This window comes from Penaeus monodon, unplaced genomic scaffold (assembly GCF_015228065.2).
Source record: "Penaeus monodon isolate SGIC_2016 unplaced genomic scaffold, NSTDA_Pmon_1 PmonScaffold_9105, whole genome shotgun sequence".
Taxonomy (NCBI): Eukaryota; Metazoa; Arthropoda; class Malacostraca; order Decapoda; family Penaeidae; genus Penaeus; species Penaeus monodon.
In genome coordinates this window covers 2,980-13,822 of record NW_023664443.1, presented here as the reverse complement: position 1 = coordinate 13,822, position 10,843 = coordinate 2,980, and the positions used below count along the sequence as shown (strand labels likewise).

General features: G+C 45.6%; 1 protein-coding gene across 1 annotated transcript; it reads right to left on the bottom strand.

The window, feature by feature from the left end:
- Positions 1-10,102: 10,102 nt before the first annotated feature.
- On the bottom strand, positions 10,103-10,591 carry LOC119572013. The gene has a single exon (XM_037919055.1). The coding sequence runs from the start codon at positions 10,589-10,591 to the stop codon at positions 10,103-10,105; it is 489 nt and encodes a 162-aa protein (XP_037774983.1).
- Positions 10,592-10,843: the final 252 nt, after the last annotated feature.

Below are 10,843 nucleotides of genomic sequence, written 5' to 3'. Positions count from 1 at the left end.
TCCAAGCCGGTAAATAGAGAGGTTGGCGTCAGGAAGGGTATCCGGCCCATAAAAGATATCTGCCAGAACCTGATCAAATGGCGACCCCATATATGAATGGGATAAAGCTAAGAAGATATATATATAATATATATATATATATATATATATATATATATATATGTGTGTGTGTGTGTGTGGTGTGTGTGTGTGTGTGGTGTGTGTGTGTGTGTGTGTGTGTGGTGTGTGTGTCTGTGTGTGTGTGTGCGTGTGTGTGTGTACACATGCATATGTATGTATATACATATGCATGCATACACATACATATATACATAAATACATTGATATATACGTACATCATTATATGACCTTAGAAAATGCTATATTATTGTTGGCTGTACATTTATTGACCTCACGGCCAGAATCATATCGCCTGACCTTGAATGTTTATCTTGGAATATTATACATTATATTATATATATATATATATATATATATATATATAGATATATAAATATATATATATATATATAAACATGCACACACACACAGACACACATACACACACAGACACACACACACACACACACACACACACACACACACACACACACACACACACCACACACACACACACACGCTTCTAGGAGAATTGAATTCAAGCTTGAAGGGAACAGATGTTGGAGGTATAGCTAAGACAGTACTTGGGGGGGGGGGGGATACTGAATGTACAGTAGGGATCGTATACTGTAGGCAGAGGGCAAGGTACTATGTACTACTATACAATTATTATCTATAAAGATATTGCAGAAAAAGCCCACGAACATGATAAAAACATTGGTACTTTTCACTCGATAAATTATGTGATAAAATTAATTTCGCTTCACTTCATATTCACAAATATCTTGCTGTGATTTTACATTTAATATAAATTATGGCAATTAATGCCATATAGATACAATTAATACCATATAGGTATTCTTATTAAAAAATATATAAATACTTGAATGAACAGCATCCATTCACAAAAAGTCTTTATAGCCGGATATTATATCGAATGATTGCAAACGGACATTGTTGGCTGTAACCGCTTGGTCGCTAGTTTGCTCGACCCCACAATAACAAGCGATGAATCACGCGAGTGGGTGGCCGCTTGCCATTCGCTAGGCGAGCCACACGCTATGATCACGCGAGCAGACGACTGCTCGTCATTCGCCAAGCGAGCCACCCCCCTTGATCACGCGAGGGGTGGCTGCTCGTGATTGGTTATTCCTTGTTCTGTTATTCCTCACCTTTTGTGTAGATGTATGCCTAACCTTTTAAGATAAACAGTTGCGGAATTGTCACCATTTGTTTTACACATCCTTCTCAGCTTTGAGGAAACTGCAGTTAGCCACGGCTACATTGGTGACCTTGGAGTGACTTCGAGCAACGGTGGTAAAAGTGGTAAAAAAAGGACGGCTCCTTTCGCCCCTGTGATGACTACAGACGCCTCAAGTTCGACCTACTGAAGGGGTACTACCAAGTACCAATGCACCCGGAAGACATCCCAAAACTGCCGTCACCATGCACTTGGCCACCTTTCAGCAGATGATGGATGGCATCTTGCGTGATTTATCCTTCTGCGTCTGCTACATCGATGACATCCTCATCTCCTCCAAACAGGAACATCTGCGACACATTTCTACAGTTTTAGACCGCCTGCAGCAGAGTGGCCTGGTAGTGCGATATCACAAGTGTGCTTTCGGCGTCAGAGAGGTGGACTTCCTGGGTACCGCCTCTCTCCCCCAGGTGTCTTCCCCCTCCCCGACAAGGTTGCGGCAGTCAGGCAATTCCCTACCCCATCCTCAGTCAAGACCCTCCAGGAGTTCGCGGGAATGGTGAAACTACTATCACTGCTTCCTGCCCGACATCGCATCCATCATGGAACCCTTGGACATTGTGAGGCCCCCCTCAAGCAGATGCATTTCATAAGGCCACAGAAGGTCTTGCCACATCAGCCTCCTTGCTTTTCCCACCCGGGGAAGCCCCTTCTCACCACTGATGCCAGCAACATTGCTATCGGAGCTGTCCTCGAGCAGGTGGTCGAAGAACTGCCCTGCCCTTTGGGTTTCTTCAGCTGCAAGCTACTGAAGGCCGAAAAGAACTACTCAACCTTCAACAGAGAGCTCCTCGCCATTCACCAAGCTGTCCATCATTTCTGCCATTTTCTTGAGGGTAACACCTTCACGATTCAGATGGATCACATGCCCATAGTCCACGCCTTCATGAGACAAGCTGACGCATGGTCCCTCTGCCATAGCCGAGTTCAACTGCTCCATTCAACTCTCCAGAGTTTCCATCGACACAGTTAATTTAGGGCTCGACTACTACCAACTCGCTAAAGAGCAGCAACAGTACCTCGAGACATCAGCCTACTGTACATACATAACTTCCCTCGACATCCCTGTGAACGAAACAGGTACCACAATCCTCTGCGACCGTGCCCGTGGATTCCAGCCTCCCTCTGCCTCATCCACGGCCTGCCCCATCCTTCTCGACGAGCGGCAGCACGCCTCCTGAAGCAGAAATTCATGTGGCACATCTCCACCGCCTGTCAAACCTCCAAAATTCAGCAAAACCCCGAAACGGGCCCTGGGTCTTTCCACAGCCGCAGAGGCGTTTTGCACACATCCACGTCGACGTAGTGGGCCCCTACCGCCATCAGAAGGACATCACTACCTCTTCATCATAGATAGCCTGAAGCTATTCCTATGTCCAATGCCAGTTCCGCCTCCTGCGCCACCGCTCTGCTCTCCGGGTGGATTTCGAGATTCGGCAGCCTTGCCCACATAACGTCCGACCGAGGCACCTCTTTGACTTCGCAGCTCTGGATGTCCCTGGGCAGCTATTGGGTACCACCATCCATCACACCACGGCCTACAACCCGGAAGCTAACAGCATGGTGGAGCTTTTCCACAGAACCCTGAAAGCTGCCCTTATGTCTCGATGTAGCAACATAATGTGGTTTTCACAACTTCCCTGGGTCCTCGGCCTTCGAACGACTCCAAAGGAAGGGCTTGATGTCTCCTCAGTAGAGTTAGTTTTCGGCGACCCCCTCGTGGTTCCCGGCGAATTCCCAGTGCTCCATCCAGCGATGACATCGCCAGACTACGACGCATCGTCGGGAAGTTCGCCCCCTGAAAACAGACCTACAGGCCACCTGAACACTATTACCTTCCCAAAATCTACATACGATGAAGTATGTTTTCCTCTGCACTGACTCCCACATGCCTCCCCTCACCCCTCCCTACTCTGGCCCATACAAAGCCATTGAGAGGAAGGAGAAAGCATTCCTGCTATGGATTAAAGGTGCCAAAGATTGGATCTCGATAGATTACCTAAAGCCAGCGTTTCTAAAGGACGACGACGGTTCTCCAAGGAGGGCCGCCCCCTCTCACATGCCATGGGGCATCTTCGCTGACGGGGAATTATTGTAACCGCTTGGTTGCTAGTTCGCTCGACCCCGCAGTAACAAGCAATGATCACGCAAATGGGTGGCCGCTAGCCATTTGCTAGGCGAGCCACACGCGAGGGGTGGCCGCTCGTGATTGGATTAATGTTCTAAGCATGGAAAGAACCCGCTCTCTCCAACCTCTCACTATAAGGGCTGTAAGACCCAATATTTGATGAGATGAGGACAGAGTGGACAAAAGTACTGAATTTTTTCGAGGTGTTTTTACATGATTCATGCTTGATGTAGTGGAGCAGCCACGTGTGACTTTGGACTAGAATCATTCATTTGGTGATACAAGCATGAAATTTGGTGTGAATGTGCTATGTAGGTCATATTTTGAGAAAAAAGTGCTAGCCATCAGAAATTCCAATATGGCGGCCATTATTTCCAAGATGGCCACCGGTTAATGGAAAAACAATGGTAAACCATAAAAGCACTCAATGTTTTACATCTTGGTGTAAAATTATTGACGTATTTGCCTTCTTTGGAGTATCTCTGGTGCATTAGGTAGGTTTCCTGCACAAATAAATACTATTTATACCCTCATAGCATCAAGGACAGTCATAAATACCATTGCTGTCTGCCTAAAAGTCCTCAGTAAATAAACACAGTAGTAGATTAATAATTGTTAGTAAAAATAATAAATGAGTAAATAAATAGTAGATGAATAATTCATTGTTGCCCCTTAAAAGGACTGCTAATGCCGGGGTGGTAAAAAGGGTGAGCTACTTTTTATCTAAAAAGTACCCCAACGGCCTGCGAACCACAAAGCCTCTGGCAGGCAAGTCCCACCCTAGCCTTCTCGCGGCAGAAGTGATATTGCAAATAGTGGTGGTGCGTAAGGCCGGTGATGGCGCCTAAAAACCATTTAGCGCTGGGTAGATGAAGCTCAAAAGCCGGGAAAAGGCAATTCATCTAAGAGAAGGAAAACTCCGAAAATAAACCTAGCAAATTAGTGGTGCAAGTCAAGTAAAAGAGTGTATGTCGCACACTACCAGGGCACACTGGTGACAGACACTGCTGTGCAACTCAGCATGGGGTTCAATATCAGCTAAACCTCGGGGTTTAGTATCCCAAATGCTATCTAATAAAGCCCCAGAGACATTAGATAGCCGCACCTGAATTGACAGGCTGTGCCAGCGCGGGAGAGCCGAGCCAAGGATACGAATGACATAGTAGACCCTTTGCTGCTCAACTAGTTGCAAAGCATCATGAGAGAGGAAAAGAACGGTTCAAAATATTCATGGAGAACTTGCAGTCTAATAGAGATTTCTTCTACAAGCCAATCAAAAAGAACAATACTGGCTTCTTCAAAACTAGGCCAGAGTCATCCAAAGTATATGAGACTAAAGCACTTAAGGAGGACTGTCAACTGTTTTCTCGCCTGTTTATCTCCTGCCAAACAAGAGGATGTGATCTACAAGAATTTATCAGACATGAGAACCAGCCTTACCCTCCTTCACTCAGCAAGAAAGGTAATCTACGCGCATGTACTAAGGCCGATTTGGTGGATGTTCTCCAGGCGAAAGTGACACTACCTGAGTCAAGGCCAGACTCGGATGTCCTCATTGTGGATGGCTCATCACTGGTAAATGCAGTTGTACCAAAGACATCAAAGACTTTCGAAGAATATGCCACGAAGGACATTCTCCCCAAAATAGAACAGTACAGCAAAAAACACAAGAGAACAGACATCATCTTTGATGTATATCATAAGTCAAGTCTGAAGTCGGAAGCTAGATCGAAACGAGGAAAAGCTATCAGGAGGAGAGTTACTGAAAAGAGTAAAACGACTACAAACTGGAAGAGTTTCCTCTGCGACAGTGCAAACAAGACGGAGCTCTTCCATTTTCTTGCTGATGCAGTAGCTAAAATGACTACGGAAAATGTAGTCATTGTGACAAAGGAAGAAGACGCCCTTACGAGTGCCAGATACACCATGAGCCTAGAGGAATTGGCTCCCTGTAAACATGAGGAGGCTGACACACGTATATTCTTACATGCCTGGCATGCAACTTCGGAAGGCTTTAAATCTCTTATGATCGACGCAAACGACACGGACGTCATTGTGATCGCCATATCACAGATGCTTCATAACCTGGTGTCCACCTTAGGACCAGAAAAGACCAACGGGATGCTATTCTTCCATGCCTTTACTGGGTGTGACATTGTGTCAGGTTTCAATGGCAAAGGGAAAAAGACAGCATGGCAGACATGGAATGTCTTCAGTGGTGCCTCTGCCACCTTTGCAAAACTTTGCTGCAGGCCATCTGAGATTGAGGAGTCTGATCTACATGTTCTGGAAAAATATGTGGTTCTTATGTATGACCGGTCGAGTACAACATCTTCTGTAGACGAGGCAAGGCTTGATCTCTTTGCGCGAAAGCAGAGGTCATATGATATGATTCCACCAACACAAAGTGTACTGAAGCAACATGCCAAACGAGCAGCCTACCAAGCAGGTCATATTTGGGGACAGTGTGTCAATTGTCAGCCAGAACCTCAGTGTCCTTCCGAGTGGGGATGGTCAAAAAAAGGTGATGATTGGGAAGTTGTATGGACAATGCTGGAACCCGTTTCCAAGAGCTGCCATGAACTGACAAAGTGTGGATGCAAGACAGAGTGTGGTGGAAGGTGCAAGTGTGTAAAGAATGGACTATTCTGTACTCTACTCTGTACTTGCCAGAATTCCTAATCTGATGAACAGTGAATGGACTTTTGGCCATAGTAGGTTGAGTATTGTTTGAAACATGGACTCTTGGACTTGGCATATGTAGTATATGACGTCATTGGCGGCCATCTTGTAAAATGGCTGCCTGATTGGACCCTCAGAATGATTAGTGGTGGTCCCACATCAAACTCAGGCAAAGGGAACTCATCAAGCATCTTAGTAAAAACTTTATTTGCGCGTCGTACTGCAATATTTTGTCTTAAAAAGGGCCATATAATACAAAATAAATAATTCTGCCAAATTTCATGCTTGTATCATCAAATGAACGATTGTTTCACTTATCTGCCCCACTAATGTGTTCCAAGGTAGCAGAGCAATAGTTTCCGAGAAACAGACGATTTAATTCACAAAACGTGGCGAGGCGGACAAATTGGTGTGGTTGTCTTTGACAACGACATTAGTCGGGTGAAAAAAGACTCCTGGAATAGATTATATATATATATATATATATATATATATATATATATATTATATATATAATCTATTCCAGGAGTCTTTTTCACCCGACTAATGTCGGTTGTCAAAGACAACCACAACCAATTTGTCCGCCTCGCCACGTTTGTGAATTAAATCGTCTGTTTCTCGGAAACTATTGCTCTGCTACCTTGGAACACATTAGTGGGGCAGATAAGTGAAACAATCGTTCATTTGATGATACAAGCATGAAATTGGCAGAATTATTTATTTTGTATTATATGGCCCTTTTTAAGACAAAATATTGCAGTACGACGCGCAAATAAAGTTTTTACTAAGATGCTTGATGAGTTCCCTTTGCCTGAGTTTGATGTGGGACCACCACTAATCATTCTGAGGGTCCAATCAGGCAGCCATTTTACAAGATGGCCGCCAAATGACGTCATATACTACATATGCCAAAGTCCAAGAGTCCATGTTTCAAACAATACTCAACCTACTATGGCCAAAAGTCCATTCACTGTTCATCAGATTAGGAATTCTGGCAAGTACAGAGTAGAGTACAGAATAGTCCATTCTTTACACACTTGCACCTTCCACCACACTCTGTCTTGCATCCACACTTTGTCAGTTCATGGCAGCTCTTGGAAACGGGTTCCAGCATTGTCCATACAACTTCCCAATCATCACCTTTTTTTGACCATCCCCACTCGGAAGGACACTGAGGTTCTGGCTGACAATTGACACACTGTCCCCAAATATGACCTGCTTGGTAGGCTGCTCGTTTGGCATGTTGCTTCAGTACACTTTGTGTTGGTGGAATCATGTCATATGACCTCTGCTTTCGCGCAAAGAGATCAAGCCTTGCCTCGTCTACAGAAGATGTTGTACTCGACCGGTCATACATAAGAACCACATATTTTCCAGAACATGTAGATCAGACTCCTCAATCTCAGATGGCCTGCAGCAAAGTTTTGCAAAGGTGGCAGAGGCACCACTGAAGACATTCCATGTCTGCCATGCTGTCTTTTTCCCTTGCCATTGAAACCTGACACAATGTCACACCCAGTAAAGGCATGGAAGAATAGCATCCCGTTGGTCTTTTCTGGTCCTAAGGTGGACACCAGGTTATGAAGCATCTGTGATATGGCGATCACAATGACGTCCGTGTCGTTTGCGTCGATCATAAGAGATTTAAAGCCTTCCGAAGTTGCATGCCAGGCATGTAAGAATATACGTGTGTCAGCCTCCTCATGTTTACAGGGAGCCAATTCCTCTAGGCTCATGGTGTATCTGGCACTCGTAAGGGCGTCTTCTTCCTTTGTCACAATGACTACATTTTCCGTAGTCATTTTAGCTACTGCATCAGCAAGAAAATGGAAGAGCTCCGTCTTGTTTGCACTGTCGCAGAGGAAAACTCTTCCAGTTTGTAGTCGTTTTACTCTTTTCAGTAACTCTCCTCCTGATAGCTTTTCCTCGTTTCGATCTAGCTTCCGACTTCAGACTTGACTTATGATATACATCAAAGATGATGTCTGTTCTCTTGTGTTTTTTGCTGTACTGTTCTATTTTGGGGAGAATGTCCTTCGTGGCATATTCTTCGAAAGTCTTTGATGTCTTTGGTACAACTGCATTTACCAGTGATGAGCCATCCACAATGAGGACATCCGAGTCTGGCCTTGACTCAGGTAGTGTCACTTTCGCCTGGAGAACATCCACCAAATCGGCCTTAGTACATGCGCGTAGATTACCTTCTTGCTGAGTGAAGGAGGGTAAGGCTGGTTCTCATGTCTGATAAATTCTTGTAGATCACATCCTCTTGTTTGGCAGGAGATAAACAGGCGAGAGAAAACAGTGACAGTCCTCCTTAAGTGCTTTAGTCTCTATAACTTTGGATGACTCTGGCCTAGTTTTGAAGAAGCCAGTATTGTTCTTTTTGATTGGCTTGTAGAAGAAATCTCTATTAGACTGCAAGTTCTCCATGAATATTTTGAACCGTTCTTTTCCTCTCTCATGATGCTTTGCAACTAGTTGAGCAGCAGAAGGGTCTACTATGTCATTCGTATCCTTGGCTCGGCTCTCCCGCGCTGGCACAGCCTGTCAATTCAGGTGCGGCTATCTAATGTCTCTGGGGCTTTATTAGATAGCATTTGGGATACTAAACCCCGAGGTTTAGCTGATATTGAACCCCATGCTGAGTTGCACAGCAGTGTCTGTCACCAGTGTGCCCTGGTAGTGTGCGACATACACTCTTTTACTTGACTTGCCACCACTAATTTGCTAGGTTTATTTTCGGAGTTTTCCTTCTCTTAGATGAATTGCCTTTTCCCGGCTTTTGAGCTTCATCTACCCAGCGCTAAATGGTTTTTAGGCGCCATCACCGGCCTTACGCACCACCACTATTTGCAATATCACTTCTGCCGCGAGAAGGCTAGGGTGGGACTTGCCTGCCAGAGGCTTTGTGGTTCGCAGGCCGTTGGGGTACTTTTTAGATAAAAAGTAGCTCACCCTTTTTACCACCCCGGCATTAGCAGTCCTTTTAAGGGGCAACAATGAATTATTCATCTACTATTTATTTACTCATTTATTATTTTTACTAACAATTATTAATCTACTACTGTGTTTATTTACTGAGGACTTTTAGGCAGACAGCAATGGTATTTATGACTGTCCTTGATGCTATGAGGGTATAAATAGTATTTATTTGTGCAGGAAACCTACCTAATGCACCAGAGATACTCCAAAGAAGGCAAATACGTCAATAATTTTACACCAAGATGTAAAACATTGAGTGCTTTTATGGTTTACCATTGTTTTTCCATTAACCGGTGGCCATCTTGGAAATAATGGCCGCCATATTGGAATTTTCTGATGGCTAGCATTTTTTCTCAAAATATGACCTACATAGCACATTCACACCAAATTTCATGCTTGTATCACCAAATGAATGATTCTAGTCCAAAGTCACACGTGGCTGCTCCACTACATCAAGCATGAATCATGTAAAAACACCTCGAAAAAATTCAGTACTTTTGTCCACTCTGTCCTCATCTCATCAAATATTGGGTCTTACAGCCCTTATAGTGAGAGGTTGGAGAGAGCGGGTTCTTTCCATGCTTAGAACATTAATCCAATCACGAGCGGCCACCCCTCGCGTGTGGCTCGCCTAGCAAATGGCTAGCGGCCACCCATTTGCGTGATCATTGCTTGTTACTGCGGGGTCGAGCGAACTAGCAACCAAGCGGTTACAATAATTCCCCGTCAGCGAAGATGCCCCATGGCATGTGAGAGGGGGCGGCCCTCCTTGGAGAACCGTCGTCGTCCTTTAGAAACGCTGGCTTTAGGTAATCTATCGAGATCCAATCTTTGGCACTTAATCCATAGCAGGAATGCTTTCTCCTTCCTCTCAATGGCTTTGTATGGGCCAGAGTAGGGAGGGGTGAGGGGAGGCATGTGGGAGTCAGTGCAGAGGAAAACATACTTCATCGTATGTAGATTTTGGGGAAGGTAATAGTGTTCAGGTGGCCTGTAGGTCTGTTTTCAGGGGGCGAACTTCCCGACGATGCGTCGTAGTCTGGCGATGTCATCGCTGGATGGAGCACTGGGAATTCGCCGGGAACCACGAGGGGGTCGCCGAAAACTAACTCTACTGAGGAGACATCAAGCCCTTCCTTTGGAGTCGTTCGAAGGCCGAGGACCCAGGGAAGTTGTGAAAACCACATTATGTTGCTACATCGAGACATAAGGGCAGCTTTCAGGGTTCTGTGGAAAAGCTCCACCATGCTGTTAGCTTCCGGGTTGTAGGCCGTGGTGTGATGGATGGTGGTACCCAATAGCTGCCCCAGGGACATCCAGAGCTGCGAAGTCAAAGAGGTGCCTCGGTCGGACGTTATGTGGGCAAGGCTGCCGAATCTCGAAATCCACCCGGAGAGCAGAGCGGTGGCGCAGGAGGCGGAACTGGCATTGGACATAGGAATAGCTTCAGGCTATCTATGATGAAGAGGTAGTGATGTCCTTCTGATGGCGGTAGGGGGCCCACTACGTCGACGTGGATGTGTGCAAAACGCCTCTGCGGCTGGTGGAAAGACCCAGGGCCCGTTTCGGGGTTTTGCTGAATTTTGGAGGTTTGACAGGCGGTGGAGATGTGGCCACATGAATTTCTGCTTCAGGAGGCGTGCTGCCGCTCGTCGAGAAGGATGGGGCAGGCGTGGATGAGGCAGAGG